Consider the following 20,136-nt stretch of genomic DNA (forward strand, 5'->3'; position numbering starts at 1 on the left):
GTGGCAGCGAGTATGACAGCTCAGGCTGTGGGGCTAAAAATTGCACTGTAGACATTCAGGCCCAGGCTTTCAGGCCCTCCCCACTCACTGGATTTCAGAGTATGGGCTACAGCCTGAGCAAGCAGGGCCGGCTTTAGGCCGATTCAGCCGATTCGGCTGAATTGGGCCCCGCGCCAAGAGGTCCCTGCTCTGCAGCTATCAACCCCGCCCTGCCCCCAGCTCACTTCCCCGGCCTCTCCTCCCCTCCCCTGAACGCCCCGCCCCCTCCCCTGCTTCCCGCGAATCTCTGACAAAGCAGGGGCGGGCCAGCAGCACGAGGTAAGCTGGGGTGGGAACGGGAGAAGGGCTCCGGGGAGGCGCACCCATCCCGCAGGCCCCAGCAGCTCTGGCCCGGCTTGGCTCCAGCCCGGCCCAGTCCCCGCGGCTCGGGGCCCCCCGTCCCCTCCGCGGCGCGGCTGGGATTCCCCCCGGCGCGGCTTCCGCGGCGCGGCGCGGCTCGGGTCCCCCCCGGCGCGGCTTCTGCGGCGCGGCTGGGATCCCCGGTGCGGCTTCCGCGGCGCGGCTGGGATCCCCCCTCCACGCCCGGCGCGGCCCCCGCGGCGCAGCTCGGGTCCCCCCGGCCCCCCCGCGGCGCGGCTCGGGGCCCCCCGGCGGCACGGCTCGGGTCCCCCCGGCGGCGCGGCTCGGGTCCTGGGGGCGGAGCTTGCAGCAAGCCCCGCCCCCAGGAATCGGGCCCCGCTCTTGGTAAAGCCGGCCCTGTGAGCAAGGACATCTACACTGCTATTTTTAGCCCTGCAGCAGAAGCCAGAGTCAACTAACTCAGGCTGGGTCTACACTACCTGCCTGAATCGGCAGGTAGAAATCGACCTCTCGGGGATCGATTTATCGTCCCAACGGGACGCGACAATCGATCCCCGAATCGACGCTCTTACTCCACCAGCGGAGGTGGGAGTAAGCGCCGTCAACGGGAAGCCGCAGAGGTCGATTTTGCCGCCGTCCCTACAGCAGGGTAAGTCGGCTGCGATACTGCTATTTGCGTAGCTGAATTTGCGTATCTTAAATCGACCCCCCCCGTAGAGTAGATGTAGCCTCAGACTCTGAGACTTGCTGCCACAGAGTTTTTTTGCAGTGTAGACATACCTCAGTTCTCCATCACTTTGTAACCTTAGGTAAGAACAGAGTGCTGAGTAGCCAGACGGTATGTCTACAGTGCAGTATAAGTGCAAGTTTAGGAAAACTTGAGTTAGCAGAGGGTGTTTGTTAACATAGGGCTTGAGCAGCTACAATTATTTGTAACCCTAGGTTAGGAATTGTTGAACCCTGATTCCCATCTGCAGATCCAGACTACCGACGGCATTAAACAGGTTCAAGTCCAACCACCCATATCCCAGACTTCCTAGTGCCCTCCCAAAATGTGTCACTCTGGCCTTTTGTTTAGAGTGACCAGATGAGAGGAACAAAATATCAGGACAATGGGGGGCAGGGTCCGCCAGCGGAGCAAAATATCGGGACAAACACCAGAAAATCGGGAGGGTCCTGATTTTATTGGGACTTCTGGTCACCCTACTTTTGTTCATGGTGCAGTGTGGGGAAATATGACTGTCCAGCCGACAAAGCCAGCCCATGGGATACTTCTGGGGTACTCCCAGAGAGAGCACAAATCCAATGAGGCTATGTCTACACTGTAAAACGATAGGGTTTGAACCCTGATTCCTGGCTTGACTCAGGCTTCAACCCTTTACTCCCATGGGGTCCTAGGTTCCAGCTCTGGGTTAGTGTAATTGGGCAGCAGGGGAAGTAATTAGGCTTGAGCCTGTTTGAATCCCGTGTTAACACTACAGTATAAGCACACCCAGACAGCCCCTCACTGCTAGCTGCAGAAGGCAGGTACTGCTGTGGGGGGAGCTACGCGGGACACTCCTCAACAGAGGGTAGGAGACGAGCAGGAACGGCCCCTAGGTCGGGAGGGGCGGAGCAGTTGCACCCGCACATGCAGCTGAAGAAAACTGCTGGAACTGCCCCATTCCCTAACGGCCAGCAACCGCAACCAATCCCGCCCATAACCGCCCCACAGCTGCTCACGAGGCAAGCGCATGTCTAGAGAAGAGCAAGAGGGCTGAGCGAGCGCACGCGCTGACTCCAACTCCCGCCCAACCTTTGCGCGCGCAGCGCACTTTAACGTCCCACGCATACGCCATGCCTTTTGCTCTAATGGCCTCTGAATGGTTGGTTGGGCGAAAGTGGAGGATACGGGTGATGTCATTGTCTGACGCATGTGGTAGCGCGCTCTGTGATTGGCTGGCGTCGCCCGCCAATAAACGTTGAATTGTTGGATTCAAATTGAGTGGAAAGCTGAAGAGGTCAGTTAATCAGCGAGTTGTGCCTCAGGGTGAGGAACGCGAGTTGGGTCCTGCTGGTGTAGCTGCCTCCGCCATGGCCCATAAGCAGATCTACTACTCCGACAAATACTTCGACGAGCACTACGAGTATCGGTGCGTGGGGCGGGGGCTGCTTCTCTCTGTCCTTCACCCTCTTCCGTGCCGCTGGCGGGGCGCGCGTAGGGGCCTCCGGGGGGGCGCAGCGCTTTCTGGGGTGGGGGGTGTAAATGCTTTGCCCCGTTGTTCCCCTCTGGGGGTGTGGACGGGATCAGTGACTCTCCTGGGGTGGCGGGGTGCGGGGGGCTCAGATCAGAATATGGCGCTCTAATATCGGGGCCCGCCTCCGGCTCTCTCCGCCCGCCTCGAGTGTAGACGCCGCCGAGTCTGCCCCGGAAAATGAGGGGTCGGGGAACAATGGGCCCTGCGCGGGGGCCGGGGAGCTTGGGGCGGTCGGGCTGTGTGCGCTGAAGGGGCTCCCGAGCCAGTGACTAAATCGCGGGGCCTGCTCGGAGCCCTCAGCGCCGTCTCCCAGGGCAGCCAGGCGTGCTGGCGCTCAACTCGGAGCTCGCCGGAACTTCCGCGCCCCTGAAATTCATTGAGGAAACTCTAGCGGCCATTGCTGAGCAGTGGCGGGCTCGCACGTCCCTTACCCACCTGGAGCAGACATTGGGGGGACTGGGTTTTACTACCTGTAAACAATCCTGATCTCGGGGATGGGGTGACAACAATGGCAACTGCCTGTTGGCCACTTCAGGGGAGGCGCCTCTGGCTCCCTCCAGAACCTGACTCTGCTTTCACTGCTTCAGAGTGAGGCAATTCCTGCTCTAGTCACTTTATACAAACTCACTGAGACCACGTGGCCTGGGCAGGTGGGCACTTCGCCTTTTTGTGTGTAGCTGCTCTGCAATGCAAGGGAGTCTTGGAGCTTTCACTTGAAGTGTATTAACTCATACAATACCCTGAACAAATCCTAGTAGTAAAGATGCCATGCTTTCTGTGGGAAGTTTTGCTCTGGGTGTGTGTATATTGGTGACTCCTTATATGCAGGTTAATGACATTGAGCACAAGGCTATAGGATGGATGACCTCTTGCTTACCCCACTTGAATGTTTTGTTAATTCAAGCCTGAAACAATGCTGTGAGACCAGTTTGCATCATAGGGAGGCAGAGTGTAACTGGTCTCGGAGGGAAGATGTAAACAGACTGCTCAGTGCCCTATGAAATGCACTACAATGCCTCAGTTTCATGTTACTCTCACCTAGATAGGCTTGTGATCTGCATAGACAGTTTCGTACTCAAGGGCAGAGGTCAGATTATCTTGGTCAGCAGTTGACTTGACAGTGATAAGTGAATCATGGCTGGTGGTATAAGAATGTTGCTTTGTATGTTTCTAAAACCACTTATCTGATCAAGTAGATAGGAGTTTCCTTTCTTCTCTTAAACAGTGTGGCAATAATCCTTGCCAGGAGCACTCTTTGCTTTGATAAACATGTGCTAGACCGGGCAAGAATTCTCTCCTGGCTCAAATATATTTCAGATGAAGTGGGGAATGGAGTATATGATTACATCTTCCCTTACAGGCCTGAAGGTTTAACATCTACCATACTGGCTCTTGGTTTTCAAGATTTAAGCTTTAGAGGTGGGATGATAAATGTATTTTAATATGAATACTTACAATAGTTTTAATTCATGCAGATTTATCTTTTAAATAGCCTGTATATTGCCATTGGTACATCATCAACATGTAGAACAGTTGATGTCTCTCCTAGTGTAGTGAATGGCACTCCCAGGAAACTTGAGAACAGGTGGGCATCCTTCCAGCAGCTGGGACAGAAATAGATTGGGAGGGGCACAATATATTAGGAAAAGTGCGCTGGGCTTCCCACTGGTGTTCAGGATAATGCCAAGTTGCCTGATATCCTCTGTCTGGAGGCTATAGTTCTGGACTCTGAGCCCTGCTTAAGATATTTCTCTAGGAAAGGCAATAAGGGTTATAGCCTACAAATACAGGTGTCATCAAAAAGAGAACTGATCTGTACTGTAGGATAACTTTAGTACTATTATATTTTCAACAGACATGTGATGTTACCCAGAGAGCTTTCAAAGCAAGTACCAAAAACCCATCTAATGTCTGAAGAGGAATGGAGAAGACTTGGTGTCCAGCAAAGTCTTGGCTGGGTCCATTACATGATCCATGAGCCAGGTAAATAGAATGACGGTTCTATAGCTATAATGGCATTTTAACTGACTGCACAGGCACTTGTTGGGATTAAAAGGACACCCTGAATCTTTGCCTACTAGCAATACCCAATGTTACAGGAAGCAAAAGATAGATACAACTCTGTAGTTGCTTGGGAAAACTAACAGTAGTGGAGAAGCACTGGAGTCATTTTTGTGGAGGCTGTGGCTTCAAATTTCCTTAACACTTGCTCTTAGACCTAGGGCAGGATTTGTCTGAGTTTAACTAGTGGGCATCTCGTGTCTAGTTTGTAGCTGTCAAACTTTTCAAGCCCTGAACTAGAACTAGGGGGTGAGTAGGCAAGCGGCGGGGTGGGGCAAGCCAACAGCTTGGTGGGTGGGCGGGGTGGTGAAGAGTCTAGTGGCAGGCTGGGGAGTGAGGGTGAGCCAGTGGCAGGGGGCAGGGGCAGCCGCAAAAGGTAAGAGGCTAGCAGCGGGCAGGCAGGTAGCTGGTGGTGGCAGAAGGGGGTGGTGAGGAGGCGAGTGGGGGGGACTGAGGAAGCAAGCTGGGGGGGAGGCGAGGGGAGATATCGGGGGGGGGGGGGGGGGCGGGAGAGGCAAGCACCAAGTCGGTGGCTGACCAGTTCTACTGATCACGTCTCATAAAAATTGGTCCTTTTTGCTGCTTTTCTCTGGGTTGGGGGTTGTCCCAATGCTGCAAAGAGGGTGTTACCAAAGGAAGGTACTTACTTCTAACCCTGGAGGCCATCAGTATGTCTGCTCTTCTCTAGTGAGCCCACTTGACAAGTTTAATTGTCCTTGGTCTGGAAGGCATCCCCTCTCCAAGGGTTGCAGCTGTCTGGAGGTGCCTGCCTTCCATGTCTTTCTCATTCATTCAACAGGGTAATTGATTACAAAGTGGGGAGAAGATCTTATTCTACTTCTACCTTAATTATACTACCTTAGGGGCCTGCTATAACACATTACCAAGGTTCAATACTGCTGTTTTGGTGGGGTGGCCCTGGGGGAGAGGGGAGGTTGTTTCCGCAGGGCGGGCAGTGCTTGGGGGTGGGGTGGGGGGGGAGGGTTTCTGCCCTCAGCTATTTTCTTTAGAGTAATATGGCTCTCTCTGCTTTACAAGTTGTGCAGGCCTGGTCTAAGGAGTTGATCATATGCTCATGTATCCCAGTTACAAGTGGGAAGATAGAATTCCACACTAAAATGCACTGATCAGTTACTCAACACTTAACCTTCCAAGTGTTTGAAACTTGAGCATTCATGGAAATAGGTAACTGTTGTAGTAATTCCCATTTTAGTTTTGAGTGTCCTGTCTTGGCACCAAGGGTAAAACTTCTTAAAAGCACCTAATTGGCTTAAGATACTAAGTTGTGTGCTTCTAACACTCTTACGCCATATGGAGGGGCAAGCTTGAAGGCACTGTATATAGGAATGGTCATTTTTCTTGCGCTCAGTGGGGAGACTTAACATTTTCTCTATTAAATGTAGTAATTGAGTACTAAGCTGCTGTACACATGTAGGACTGGCAATGATAAATATTGCAGGATAACATTGAAATGTTTTAATCTTATTTCTACAGAACCACACATCCTTCTCTTTAGAAGACCTCTTCCGAAAGACCAACAAAAATGAACTTTTTTTCTGGAAAACTTCTATTAAATCTTCTGGACTTTATGTATATGAGTGTATATATGTTGGTAGTATTCAGTGAATACTTGAAAAAAAAATGTACAAAACATACATCCGTATCTGTGCATGAGCTGTATTATTCACAGCAACAGAGCTCAGTCAAATGCAATTTCAAGTAGGCTGCTATGGTGTCTAAAGATTAATTGAAACATATTCCTTTACTGTAATATAAATGCCTATTTGACTTTTTATTAAATTACTTTTGTTTAATAAAGTGTTCATGTTGCATGTCTGTCCTGACTATAGACTTATTACATGTATTTTTTCTTTAGAAACTTTAGTTTCAATACTGAGCTCCTCTGTACAGCATTGTAATTACAAATGTTTGACTCGTTCAAAGCCCATGGCTTCCCAACTCTTCACAATGGGTCTGAAGAAATAAACACTGACTCTCTTAATTGTGAAGTCTTTCTAAGAAATCTTGTGTGTTAGCAGATAGGAATTAACTATATGTAGAATTTGGGTGTTAAGGCTAAACTAGTGGAGGAGGTACCTGTCCAAAACTGATCATTAAATCACTGCATAGGTCCCATCCGTCCCGTCTCTCTCCCCCCCCCCCCCCCCCCCCCCCCGCCAAAAAAAAGAGTGGCTTCACAGCAACCTCATTCTCCACTATGATATAATACCTGTCTCTGTGAAGACTACTCTGAATCGAGAATCTCTTCACAAAACAGGTTAATCTAGGCTTCACTACCTCAGAATGTGCACCATTACTCTGCTGCCTTGGGCCTATTTGAGCCACCTCTCAAATCGCTTTAGCATGATGAAGGCTAGTCAGCTGATCACATTAAAACAGGCTGGAGAATGCAGTTGACTGTCCTGGCTTTAAGATTATAAATAGCCCATGTGCTGCTTGAATCTGCATTCAGTGAGTAGCAAAAATCCCATGCTATTCAGGTATTGGCTGTGGCTAGAGATAAGTCTTGTGACCACTCATTTTCCCCTCTGAAAAAAAAAGTGCTTGTGCACACTTCTCACAAGGGTGATAAACTTTCTCGATGGAGTCATGTACCTGATGCACATGGCTTGTAGTGGAGGGCTGCAAAGATGACACATTCAGAGAACAGCAGCTATGAGCAAGTAATCTTTCCAAAACATATTTTCAGATTAGTGACTACTAACTTTTAAAGGAAATAAAGAGACAAACTGGATGAGGTAAAATATTTTATTGGACCAACTTCTTTTGGGGTGAGAGAGAGAGGAGCTTTCAAGCCCCACTGAGATCTGCTTCAGGTCTGGGAGAGGTACCTGAAGAAAGGCTCTTCTGTAGCTTGAAATCTCACCATCAGAAGCTGATCCAATAAAAGATTTTACCTCCTCAACCTTGTCTCTAATATTCTGCAACCAAAATGGCCCTGGCTACATGCCATAAAGGACATTTTTGTATGAAAAGTTTAAGGCATGCCACCCCACAATGTTTTTTTTGCTGGTGCAAAATCATATGCTTGTATTGATTTTTGAGTTTGCATTGTTATTGCTGAAATACAGGACAAGAGTTATCTTGTATGTAGAACTTTAGGCACTGCAATGTTTATCCCCACTCAGTCATCAGCTCTTTTTAAGAGAGAAGACACCACACCTATCTAGTGGCAAGTACTTAGTTCATGACTGCTCAGAAATACCAAGAATGCACGGAGTATACGAGAAGGAGAGTACTAGGCACAAACTTCCATTCAAGAAACTGAATTTTGCATTGCTGATGTACTCATAGCATGTCTTCCTTGATGGCCAAAGCTGTGGTTGGGAGTGGTGGCAGTAAAGTGTCCCCTCTCTCTCTCCCTTGCCCCCTTTTAAAAATTATTTTAAATAGGAAGGAGGGAAGAAATTGAGAGGCCTTCAGTTGCTGCCACTCTAAGCAGTTCTCATACTCTCACTGTGTAAGAGCAGCCTTGGATGTTGTGTGCATGTGAGTATTAGCTGGCTCTAGATGCCTTGTTTTATTATTACTGGGCTGCTGTGGTACTGGGGAAACAAACAGCAGGGGCAGTATATAGAGATGCTGCAAATGTAAATAGAAATGGTGAAAATGGAAAAAAAAGTCTGACTCATTTGTGCAATGATTGATGGGAATAAAGTGTTCTCAGATGGTTGTAATGCTTTTGTGGTTAATTATATAACAAACCAGTGAATGAAAAAGGAATACAACTTTAATAATTTGAAGAGCATCTCCGGTGAACTGAGGCACACAGCCATGGGGTGTTCCCAATCCTTGCCTTCAGGGCACATTGCCAATGTTCATAAAACTATCCCTCATAAGGGAGCATCTCTAAACTATAAGTCTACAAACATACCGATACAGTGGTTATTTGGCGGTGGATAGCAAGAGGCAGAATACAGGGAAAACGCTGGAAAACTGACAAAACCGCCACCATTCAGATGGATTATTTGCACAAAATAACACAATCAGCTTTCCGTGAGGCACACGCACAGGAGCGTGTCACCCAGAGGCTCCCGGGGGTACCACCCAGGCTTGCACATGGCTTCCAAGGTCTTGGATCGCAGGTGTGGCAGTACGGTCACGTGACCAGACCAACAGGCTCCACCTCGTTCCGTCGCTGCTGCAGTTGATTGGAAGGTGACGTAGAACTAGCTGCGCCGCGGCCCTTCTGACGCCTCTCGCGGGCGTCGTCGGCCGGTCGGACTCGGGAGCTGGTTTGGGGGAGAGGGGGTAGGTGGCGCGTGGTGCTGTTCCCCTTCCCGACCAGCCATGGCCACGGAGCGGGAGCCGGGCACGGCCAGCGAGGTAAGGGTGAGGAGGCGGCTCTGGGCCGCGCAGGGGCCCGCCTCCCAAGCCGTTACATAAGTGGGGGGCTGGCTGTATCGCGGGCCCTGGGGGTCCGAGGCGCCCTGCTCCGCTCCCGAGTCTCTGACAGCGGTGTCTGGGGAGCCCCTGCGGACTCGTGCGCCCTGCAGCTTTGCCCTGGGGGTGGAAGCGGCGGCGGCCTCCACCTTGGCCCTACGTGTGACGGCTTAAGGGGCTCCGAGCTGGCCTTTGAGCCCAGTTGGTTTCTTTTTAGAGGGATCATCAATTTGAAACGATACTTCTGGTCTGAAAATACTTTACCTGCTACTGTTGTTGTAAGTACCCCACCAGTATTACTGCAACTGAAAGGGAGCTGGGTCGGGGAGATATCTCGTCTTTCAGTTTTTCTTGTGCTTTGACAGTCGTTTAGCCTTGATCTTACAATCAGATTCGTGCAGGTGAGCTCTGTGTCTGTGCAGAGCCATTTCTAGGTGTAGGGATTTGCTTATATGGCTCTGATTGCAGGGGGGGAGGGGCAGGCATAAGTTTCTCACTTTCCTTGTGAAGTCTTAGGACTTGTCTACATGGGAAAGTTATACTGGTGTAAGCTAAAGTGTTCATATAAACCAATATAGATCTACTGGTATAACCTCCTGTGTGGACAATCTTATTCTAGTATAAAGAAATGGCTTTTTTCAGTTTAGCTGGTGTTGCTTGGGAATGGGTTTAATTAATTCTGCAAACACTCAAGCATGCATATAACTTTACTCATGATCAGTCCCAGTAGTGTTTATCCCTGATTCTGCAGCTGGATCTGTGCAACTGTTGATTTCTGTGGGTCTCTACATAGGTGTTGGGGTCTGCCTCCTCAGATCCAGTTGCAGGATTAAGATGTCAATCCTGCAAAAACTTAAATATGTGCATAAGCCTTTACAGAATCAAGACTGTTGTTTCTGTGCGGCTTTCACACAACATCAAGGAAGAGAGAAACTTTTATGAAAAGGAACATTTGTTTATGAAACCACAAATAGGGGAGTCAGGAGCTCATGTAGTAGCTGAAACATCTTATTAATTTTTAAAGATGGTGTTTGTTCTAATTATCCCAAACAATTAAAAAAAAATTGAGTATTTTGTGCAGCACAGGAGACTAAATTCTACATGCAGATCTATATGTAATGTTAGGGGGCTTATTCCTTCAGCCTTTCACTTCCCTGGTCCTCACATGAACAGAGACCAACAATACCCGAAGTCTAAAGGTGCAAACAATTCGATGTTTATTGGGGTGAACTTCCAGCAAGCATGATTCCAATTTCCTTCCTTAGTGTCCCCCTTCCCAGCTCTGATAACACAGAGCCTTTGTTCCCATTTCCCCTCCTTAGCAAAACATGATTCCATTTCTCCCTCTTACTTCCTGATTGACTGCAGACTATATAGTAAAACTTGAGTTCTGCTTAGCTATACTTTAACCAATTATTTTACTGAAATTTAACTAACCAATCCTAACATAGTGTAACATGATTATTTAACCAATTATATCCCATCACCTTAATTGGTTTACACCCAACAAAATTAATTATACAGCAGACAGAAACAATCTCAGAATCAGACAGAGATTATACAGACAAACAATAGGGAAGTGGAGATTACAGTGATAGAACAATACAGAAATGAGGATTTCACATCCCAGCTATTGATAAGGGAGTTCTTGCCAGACAGGATGCTATCAAACTAAGTTTCCTTTTACATCTTCTAGGCTCTTCCCTTTCTCTGGAGGTGATAGGAATACAATCCTGTCCTGATATTCCTAACAGCCCAATACCGCCTTATTTCAATGTGACTAGTTGGAATGTGAGGATGTGACCATACGCTTCCCAGTTTATGGCTGGCCTCTGCTGCTTAGCCGAAGGCCTTAGCCTAAGAACCAGGCCACAGACTGTCACAGTAAGAGAAGGCCCGTACACAGACAGTGATTTTGATTCTTTCTTTTATACCTCTATAACTAGCTAAGTGATAAGAATACATCTAAATTCTTAAAGTATAGGCCTTTACAGACAGACCTGAATATCTATATCCTAATATGTAAAATATACTTTTCTCCTCAAAGCCCTGAAATAGTTACTTTTGTCAGATACTTGTGGAGGAGAGAAGCAAGTAATTCAAAGGAGTATATACAATATTAAGAGCATACTTAAAAGCAAACTGCATTAGAATGCTTCAAGTTCTTTGCTAAAAATCAGTCTTTTTAGCATTACAGCATTATCAGCAAGAAATTTACTTGAAATAAGCATTCAGTGAATATATTGTACCAGTACCTTAAGAACCAAAATGTCTCATGTTAAGAGACTAAACACATTGTAGGCATGGTGAAGTGTGTGTATGTGTATGAGAGAGAGAGAGAATATATATGTAAAGGAACTTATTACTTTTAAGAGTCACCTATCCTATGGTAGGGTTACCATATTTCAACACTGAAAAAAGAGGACACTCCACGGGGCCCTGGCCCTGCCCCAACTCTGCCCCTTCGCCACGCCCAGCCCCTTCCCCAAAGTCCCTGCCCCAACTCGGCCCCCTCCTCTGAGCACCCTGCATTCCCCCTCCTCCCTCCCGCTCTGATCTTGGTTGGGGTTGCTAAGTACTTCCCTGCTCCCCACTCGCCCTGCAGCCTCTGCACCCCCTCACCCCTGCAGCCTCTGTGACCCCTGCTCCCCACTTGCCCTGCACCCCCCTGCCCTGCGCCCTCATGCCTGCCCTGCTTCTCTTCGCCCTGCAGCCCCTGCACCCCTCCGCGCCTGCAGCCTCTACGCCTCCCGCCTGCCCTGCCCCTGTGCCTCCCTACCCCTGCAGTCTCTATGCCCCTGCCTGTCCTGCTCCTCCATGCCCTGCAGCCTCTGCACCCCGCTGCCTGCCCTGCTCCCCAGCTCACCCGGCAGCCTGTGCCTGGCGGGGGCTTCAGATGCTCAGCGGTGACCGGGGCCGCGCGCCTGCTCCCCGCCCGAGCGCGCTACAATGTAGCGGGCGGCTGGGCTGCGCTGCGGACCCGGTGGATCGTGCTGGGGCCGGGCGGACTCTGTCTTATGCCTCCCTATTTCTCTGGACATGTCCGGCTTTTTGGAAATTCCCCCCAGACGGGGATTTGAGCACCAAAAAGCTGGACGTGTCTGGGGAAATCCGGACGTGTGGTAACCCTATGCTATGGGGTAGTCTTCTATTACATTCATTCTGTGAATAATGCCCCCTTGGTTGTGTGTCAAATATAAATGTACATATGTACCCAATATGGGACTAGATTCCATAGAAATCTCCCAGTCAGACTGAGATGTCTTTAAAATGAATGATCAGCCCCAAATTAAAAGTACTTTTATGGTTGGTATTATTTATGCCTTATTCATTTGTCTGGTAACTAAGCTTTAACTCCAAAAATAACTTGATTTGTTTTTATACTTGTGTGTGTACATATTTCATGTCCCATTTCTCACCAATGCAATCTATATTTTGTATTTAAATGGCCAGCATAAATTTGGCAACAGTTGAAGTGGACACTCTTCCTAACAAACCCATGAAGCCAAGAATCCATATTATCTGTTGGGTTGTAAAAGCCTTATTCCTCAAATTTCCAAGTGCACACTTCACCACCAGAGGGTGATCTTGTGCATTCTAAATACTGAAATTACTGTCAATGAAACATTTTTATAAACAAGGCTCCATGTGCCCTTGCATGGATACAGCAATTCATGAAGTTGACTTTGTTTTACTGCTTTAACAATGAGAACTAATAAAGCAAGTCTTAGTTATGAAGAAATATATAATCAGATTTAAAATGACTCACTGCATGTATTAGTGAGTAGAATTTTGAAATACTACTTTCTCCAAGCACAAACTATGAAGTGCCAGCAACAAGTAACATCAATAAATACATTCTGGTTTTAATTTTGGAGCCTCCTTTACATTCAGAAGGCCTGTTGAAGGCCGTAGTAGTCCAGCATGTGGAACACCCCTCAAAATTGGGCATGTCAATATGAATATATTAGTGCTGTGACAATCTCATTAAAAAGATACATAATTTAATGTTTGGTCCATATTTTTAATAGCAGTCACAATTACTGTACCTTTGGAGACAGCTTTTACAGTAATGCTAATGATCTGATGAGATGATTATACTGATTAAGTGACTAATCTGAAAATAAAATATTCTTATTATTTTTGCATCTCATGTGTTAAGCAGGATGCTAGCATTTTTTAATGTACCTTTTGTTTTGTGTATTTTCTGTTAAATGTAGGCATTATGTAAAAATAACTTTCCAAGTCTTTGCTGTTTGTTTTTTTCCCCTTCACTTTCCTTCTGGGAATTTTGTTGCTTCACAACTATTATTATTATTAGAACAAGTGAACGAACTAGCTCTTGTGCAATTTTTCTCACATAGATGAGGTTAGGCTGTTTTTTTTTCCCCACTTACTTTTGCTTAATCTCAAAATGCATGTATCCAAAAAACATTTTGTTTCATAGGGCTTCAAGTTCTCAGCAGATGTCAAACCGTTTGTCCCAAAATACACGACAGTAACTGTGGCATGGTCAGAACCTTCGGAAGCATGTGTCTTTCCTACTACATACTACCCACGTGTTCAGGAACCATCTGTGGATAAGTATGTATTTTTCTGAATCTCATATGGGTAATTTTAACCTTCTAGTGACTTTGACTACTTTTCCAAAATTGAAGTAGGAGCCTCTAGTGCTTTAATTCTTCTAACTGTATTAGTGCTTGCCTAATGGTTTAGACTTCTGCATTGCTCTCTGAGTGATACAGATTTGGTACCTAGGTTGTTGATCCCAAAGACCTGGTATTGTGGAGTCACTAGAGAAGGGCAAGGAAGAGTCCTGTTGCTCTGCAGTGCCTAGTCTAGCTGATTCAGATGTGGTGTTTGGCTTTGGAAGGAATCGCATCCAGTCTTGGGGTAGAAGGATGATAAACTATTATATGGATGGGAGAAACAATGGGCGTGTATAGAAAGGGAAGGGAGGACCCTTGAGAGTGGGGAAGGGGGAGGCTTCCTAAATGCCTTCATTCTAGATATAAGGAATCTTCAAGGTCCTTTCTTGGTCTCTCCCCCCCCCCCCCCCCCCAAAAAAAAAACAACAATACCAAAAAAAGAATTTTAAAAGGTAAATCTAGTAAGAATAAGATACACTTGCAAAAGACCCCCAAACAAATCTATTTTCAATGTAGCAGTTTTCAGGATTCCCCAATGTAGATTTTACTAAATGAGTTGTTAATGCTGTATATTAGGATAAAAAAAGACACCTAACAATTACAAGGGTTTGATATTTGGTAGGTGTCCTAACTTTTGTATTAGTTTCTCAGAACGGTAAGCATTGGTTTCATTTTAGGCATAATTGCAGTATCCTGCAACTTATTTACTGCCTTAAAAAACCCCAAAGATGTATTCTTTTTTTATACCTTAACTGACTTTTCCCAGGGGTGATCTCAGAATTGTTACAAAATTGTCTTTGTATACATCCTGTATTTTGGATTGTTGTAATTTGTTTAATGATGAGCTGAATGCAAGTCTGATTTATGACAATATAACATAATTAAAGAAATAGTGAGAAGCACCAATATTGTGATTAAGGTTGCATTGTTGGGGACTTAAGTCAGAAAATTAAGGTTGATACACTATTGTGCATATTTCTCCATATAAATTAGGATAGGCTGAAGTCAAAACAACTCTTACTACCAGAGAGAGAGAGAGAGCATTTCTAACTTCAGATATACAATGCACAATATCTACTTATTCCAGAATTGAACAGATATATGAAAATAGGAAAACATCAGGCGTATAAACTTTGGCCACGCTAAACTGGTTTTTAAAATTGGATATGCATAAGCTAAGATTTGTTTGCTCAAATTGAGAATGTCACTGCTAGCTGTTCACTTTACACTGTAAATGTAATTTCTGTGGGAAATGTCTTCACTTTCAGAGGCCCGCTTAGAATTTGGCATGATCTGGGTGGTGGTGACCTTACTTATATCAATTTAGAAAAATGTGTTTACTGATCTCCTCTTCCTTTTTAACTTTCAGATCTGTTGAATTTGCGGAAGCTGTATTTAAGGCTTCCTTTAGCCAGTAAGCACAACCCAAATATCTACCATCTAAGCACCTTTGTACTGTGTTGTTTTATTGAGATAAATTCTGTCCCACAGAGTACTGTATTTATTCTCCTGTATTTTAAAATAAGTTTCAGTACTTCATATTCCTTTCCTTGTAGTGAAGTGCATTTGCATATGCCTCTTAGTTGTATTACACTTTCAAGCCTCTCTGTCTTTTAGTTTAAGCTCACTCTTTACCACAAGGAAGTCTGGCAAAATAATAAAGAACTTGCTATCAACTGTTAAAGCTGAAAAAGGGAAGTATAACTTTAAGTAAAGCAGAATAGTTTTGAAACTCAGTAACAAATATTTTGTAGGTAGAATCATTGTGGTTTTTGAATTTTAAATAACCATTATGAAAGCTTAACTATACAAAAGAGATAAACATTAATATTTTAATCATGTTTGAAGAAAAACTTGAATTTTATGGTTAAAACACTTATCTAGAAAGCAGTGAGTAAATACTTAATTAGAAATTATGGAGAATGCTTTTCTTGCAAAAAATGCCTGCCTTGATATTGAACAAAATCTTCAACTAAGAAATGGTGTATTTATTTAGGCCACAAATATGTGCGGAAGATGTGTCCTGGGATGGCGCTTCATCTCTTTCTCAATATATATCTGGTAGTGTTATGGGATATACTCCACTTGGTGAATGCTCTAGCTCACCTTCTTCGTCTGATGCTGCACCAAATATGTACTCAGTAGCCAGCGCACGGTATAATTATAACAACTCTCAACACTACAGTCATTCCAGGATAGTTAATGAATGTGGCGAACAAATTTGTCCAGTCAAACAAGAGACTAGAAAGACTCCTAAAGTAAGTGGATACCTTCTTCTGTGGACTTTAAAATGAATAGTCACTACTTGTTCACTATTGCTTCTACAACAGCATTTAAAGGGATGTTGTTAGCAGTAATATAAACCAGATTTCGATTTGTATAGCAGTAAGATTATTTTTTTTACAGAATAAAGATTCTATGAAACTCTTACAATTCAAGTATGCACAGTATTTTAAAATTCTGCATATTTTATTTGTCAAAATAACACAATATAATCATGCCAGTTTCAATTATTTTGTTAATTTATTTCAAAATACCTGTCGGCATGTACATCTAACAATACAGACCACAAAAAAGCTTCAGGAAATGTTTTCTGACAAATAGATTCCTTACTAGACATACTAATACAGAACTCTGAGTAATAATTCATGTAAACTACAATACAGAAACATATTTCCTACACCCCTCAGAAGTAGTACAAAAGCTTGGGGAGAGTCAGGGTAATGAAGGAGCTGAGGGAGAGGGAAGTAGTTGCTGGGAAGGAGGCTGGAAGTGAACCTTGTTGGGTTTGGGTGGTAGAAATATGAAACAGGTGTTTGTTTTTTTTTGTGTGTGGGGGGGGGGGGTGAATTGTTAGGGAGCCTCCCCTATGCAGACCCTGGCTGACCCCTAGCCTCCCCCATTCAGTCAGGCACATCTGCCCTGTCCCAGTACCTCCACTTAGCCAGGCATATCTGCACATGTCCCCATGTGGCCGGGCACTCCCGCTCCCATTAGCTCCTGCCTCAGTGTTGTCACCCCACTAGCGCCTGTACCTCCACCCCAGTTTGTCCCCACCACTAGCTGTTCTGAATCCCAGTCTGAGAGAATCCCAGTCTGGTAGGTGAATGGTTTAATTATAGGAATTAATTTCTTGGCTTCCCTTTGTCTCCTGGTCAGAATCAGTTCTTCTGCGGGGGGGAGAATCGGGGGTGGACATTAATTCTGCGCTTGCGCAGTGGTGCAGAATTCCCCCAGGAGTAATATATATTTGAACGTCTCTGAAAAGGGTTGCCAGTTCTCCCAGTATTTTTGTGAGATGCCACTGTTTTGTGGAATTAAAATTGTCCTTTTATCATATCACTTGAAGTTCTTGGTATTGCGAGGTTTCTGATTGAGGTTAAACAGATACTGCAGTTCTTGCTGCATCCATCAAAGGCCACAGGTAGGAGACTAAATAGATTGGATTTCAGTTCCAGCTGCTACCAGCATAGGCTGCTGCTCTCCTTTTTTTGTCCTGCGAAATGAATCTGTTATCTTGTGCTCGTTGTAACTAGATAGAGCTAAGCAAATAATTGATTTTTCTGGTTTGGAGGCCAAACAAAAAAACTGAAACATTTTTTTGGCTGAGATTGAAATTTTTCATTTTTTTCTCACCCAAACTAAAAACCTGAAAACATTTAGTTTCAGAAAATACCACCACACAGTGTTTCCAAAACGAAATTTGCTTCCCAGCACTGGCAGTTGCTAAGTGAAATTAGCATTCTTTTCAATTTCAGCTACTGCAGTGGGGCAATAGAAGTGGTGAAAATGATAAGAATGTCAGTTTCTATCAGCAGCTGCTGGTGCTCCCTGGCTCTGTGACTCCCAGACAGCCCCACAATGCATACTGCTCAGGGTTTCCAGATTCCCAGCCCTGCTTTGAGTTTGGAAGCCCTGGTGCCTTGGACAGTCCACATGATATCACTGCCATAGATCCTGGGATGCTGTCTCGGGGCATCCAGGCTTCTGGGTCTGAGGCAGCGAAGCTGGAAGCCCTAAGATCCCTGGCTTGAGTTGGGGTCCTCTGGGCCTGCAGGGTCCCTACTGCAGAGCCAGGAGCTGAGTCCCAGTTCAAGTTGGGGCTTCCATGGTAGGGTGGGCATTTGACCAATCCAAAAATAATTGGTCAAATGTTGGTCAAATATTTAAAGCCGTAATTTATTGGAACAGTAACAAAAAGAGTAAGACTTCATGGTCTCCAGTAGGCCTAGACTTAGTCTTAGAGTTTTATACCTAATTGTAAAAAACAAGTTACTTAAAAATGAGTTGTTTTAATTCAGAAAAATGCAAAACACAATGAAATAAAGTTCTAAAAAATGAAAGAATGGCACCAGATGCTAGGCCACTGCCTACATCAAGGCATTGCTGGAATATTTGACCATGGTTAATAAAAGCAGGTCAATTGACCAGCCTGCTAAGCCTGTCCCATGGCTCTCGGATGCAGAGCTAAGAGCCTAGAAGTCCTGAGAACCCTGGCTCAGCTGGGTCTTCTAGCTCCTGGAGCTGCAGACTCTGGAAGCTCAAGCCAGGACTCCAGGGGGTTGTGGATAGTTTTCTGCAGAGCTGTTGTGGACTCTGAAATGCTGAATGTAGATTTGGGGAAACGATTCAGAACAGCAAATCTGCATTTTCTGACCAACTCTCGCTGTAACAAGCATAGGAAATGTAGTCTGTGAGGCAAGTGGAGAAGCAGGAAGCAAGTTAGCAAAGATAGTAAAGTGGGGGGCCAAGAGGTATAAAGGTGATCCAAGGAATGTGTATGGTTCCCTTCCCCTGCAGGAAGTCAACCCTATCCCAGCTGCGCACTCCCAGAATTGGTCAGGAAAGTATGGAGGGGAGAAGAAGGTGGATTGGGGCAGTATCCAGAGTCTGGGAGACAGAGATAGGCAGGAGCCAAAGTAGTTCCCTTGGAAGAGAAGGTACTGGGTTGTAGGTAGAAAGAGAACTGAGCAGAGCCAGTATCCATGGACAGTGAAAAAGGAGTTGAACACGGGATTATATCCTTGAGTGGAGCAGAACAGGGCAATGGCCAGCTGAAGTAAAGTGAGGCAGAAGATGGTACCCATTGAAGGGAAGAGTCTGCAGAAGGGAAAGCATAGAGGAAGGAGCTGAGATTAGTGTTTAGAGAAGGATGCCCCCCATCAATGAAAGAATAATGGAGGCAGTCTCCCAGTCTGTGGGGATTTTTTATTTGTGCGTTTTAGAATGAATTTCCTGAAATTCTGAGAAAAGGAGGCAAGTCCCCCAAAAAGTTAAAAACCTGCCAAAAAGCAGCGTGATGTTAAGCCATTCTCTTGATTTTGGTCTGTTGTGATTTTTGAACTTGTTAGGTTAGTGATTTTGCAGGCAGCATGCAACTCAGACTGCCTGTCCTGAAATTGCATCCACATGGCTGGCCTCCTGCACCAGTGCTGAGCCCTACTGACTCCAATAAAACCCTGTCTGTGTGTGGGAGCCCACACATGTAGATACAATTGCAGGATCAGAGCCTAAGTATGCATTAGCATGAAGTGTCATGAGAACCCCGAAGTCCAATTGATTAGAAATAAATGGACTAATTTGGTTTTGTTGTCCAAACTGAGAGACATGCAAAAACTAAATAGCAGAAATAACAAAATATAAATCAGATTTAATAATCTTAAGATGTTCCTCTGATTTTTATTGGTCCTCAAACTGTGTTGGTTATTTTAATTTAATAACTAATTTAAAGTCCAAACTCTTAAGGTTATTCTAGTTAAGTATAACTAAAGTTATGGTAATGCAAATATGGTGATCTGACAAAGTGTAACTAAAAAATCTTCTGGAAAGGTTTTCATTTAACCTGCCAATTCATTGTTTCTTACAGAGGAGATCAAAAGGTGATGAGCAGAAATTGGACAATAAAAGGCTTGATGGAAGTGACTCATCAGACAGAACAACAAATAGAAGTTCACTTCATACTTCTGTGTATGGCAGAGATGCTTTGAAACCAGGTACAGGTGCTAATATGTGGCTTAGTTAAAATATATGCAGTAGAAATTATAATTGTTGACTATTTAGTGGTTTCTAGTTTAGTGTGACTATGTTTCTGAATCTAGAGGTGCCAAGTCAAGGGGTATGGGGAGAATACTTCTTCGGGTGACTCCCTTTTTGAGAGAGGACCATGAATAACCTTATTTGCTGACTCCACAACATAAGGTAGATTGATATGAAGAACTTCTTAGGCAAGCAACTAACTTCAAAATTGCTCCTAGGTTCACTGTTAAATTACTTTTTCTGCATCTTTATTATTATGATTAGTATATCAACATTTTCAAAATAAGTTATTGTTGACCTGAAACTATTCTTTGGATATCATGTGCTTGGATATCATGACAGTTGAGGTGACATAAACATCTAGGTATAATTTAGTGAGTATAAACAGA

At 45.1% G+C, this 20,136-nt stretch overlaps 2 protein-coding genes across 6 annotated transcripts in view; both read left to right on the top strand.

Moving 5' to 3' along the window:
• The first annotated feature begins 2,259 nt into the window (after positions 1-2,259).
• On the top strand, positions 2,260-6,755 carry CKS2 (CDC28 protein kinase regulatory subunit 2). The gene is made up of 3 exons (XM_054032467.1): positions 2,260-2,492; positions 4,453-4,580; positions 6,153-6,755. Exons 1-3 carry the CDS (start codon positions 2,434-2,436, stop codon positions 6,203-6,205), a joined length of 240 nt encoding a protein of 79 aa, XP_053888442.1. The 5' UTR covers positions 2,260-2,433; the 3' UTR covers positions 6,206-6,755.
• A 2,121-nt stretch (positions 6,756-8,876) lies between these two features.
• SECISBP2 (SECIS binding protein 2) overlaps positions 8,877-20,136 on the top strand; it is a 56,492-nt gene continuing 45,232 nt past the window's right edge. For 2 of the 5 annotated variants that reach the window (XM_054032615.1, XM_054032617.1), the window contains exons 1-5: positions 8,877-9,005; positions 13,510-13,646; positions 15,081-15,125; positions 15,708-15,969; positions 19,578-19,704. In XM_054032615.1, coding sequence (XP_053888590.1) covers positions 8,970-9,005; positions 13,510-13,646; positions 15,081-15,125; positions 15,708-15,969; positions 19,578-19,704 — 607 coding nt within the window. In that variant the 5' untranslated portion in view covers positions 8,877-8,969. Of the gene's footprint in view, positions 9,006-9,271; positions 9,341-13,509; positions 13,647-15,080; positions 15,126-15,707; positions 15,970-19,577; positions 19,705-20,136 lie in introns of those variants that run through there. The other 3 variants (XM_054032620.1, XM_054032618.1, XM_054032619.1) reach the window with 3 other exon arrangements.

This window comes from Malaclemys terrapin, chromosome 6 (assembly GCF_027887155.1).
Source record: "Malaclemys terrapin pileata isolate rMalTer1 chromosome 6, rMalTer1.hap1, whole genome shotgun sequence".
NCBI lineage: Eukaryota > Metazoa > Chordata > Testudines > Emydidae > Malaclemys > Malaclemys terrapin.

Coding starts and splice junctions, on each gene's coding strand:
- CKS2 (XM_054032467.1), top strand. CDS start 2,434: ATGGCCCATAAGCAGATCTACTACTCCGACAAATACTTCGACGAGCAC. Junction 2,493..4,452: donor GACGAGCACTACGAGTATCG/GTGCGTGGGGCG, acceptor TATTTTCAACAG/ACATGTGATGTTACCCAGAG. Junction 4,581..6,152: donor TTACATGATCCATGAGCCAG/GTAAATAGAATG, acceptor TTATTTCTACAG/AACCACACATCCTTCTCTTT.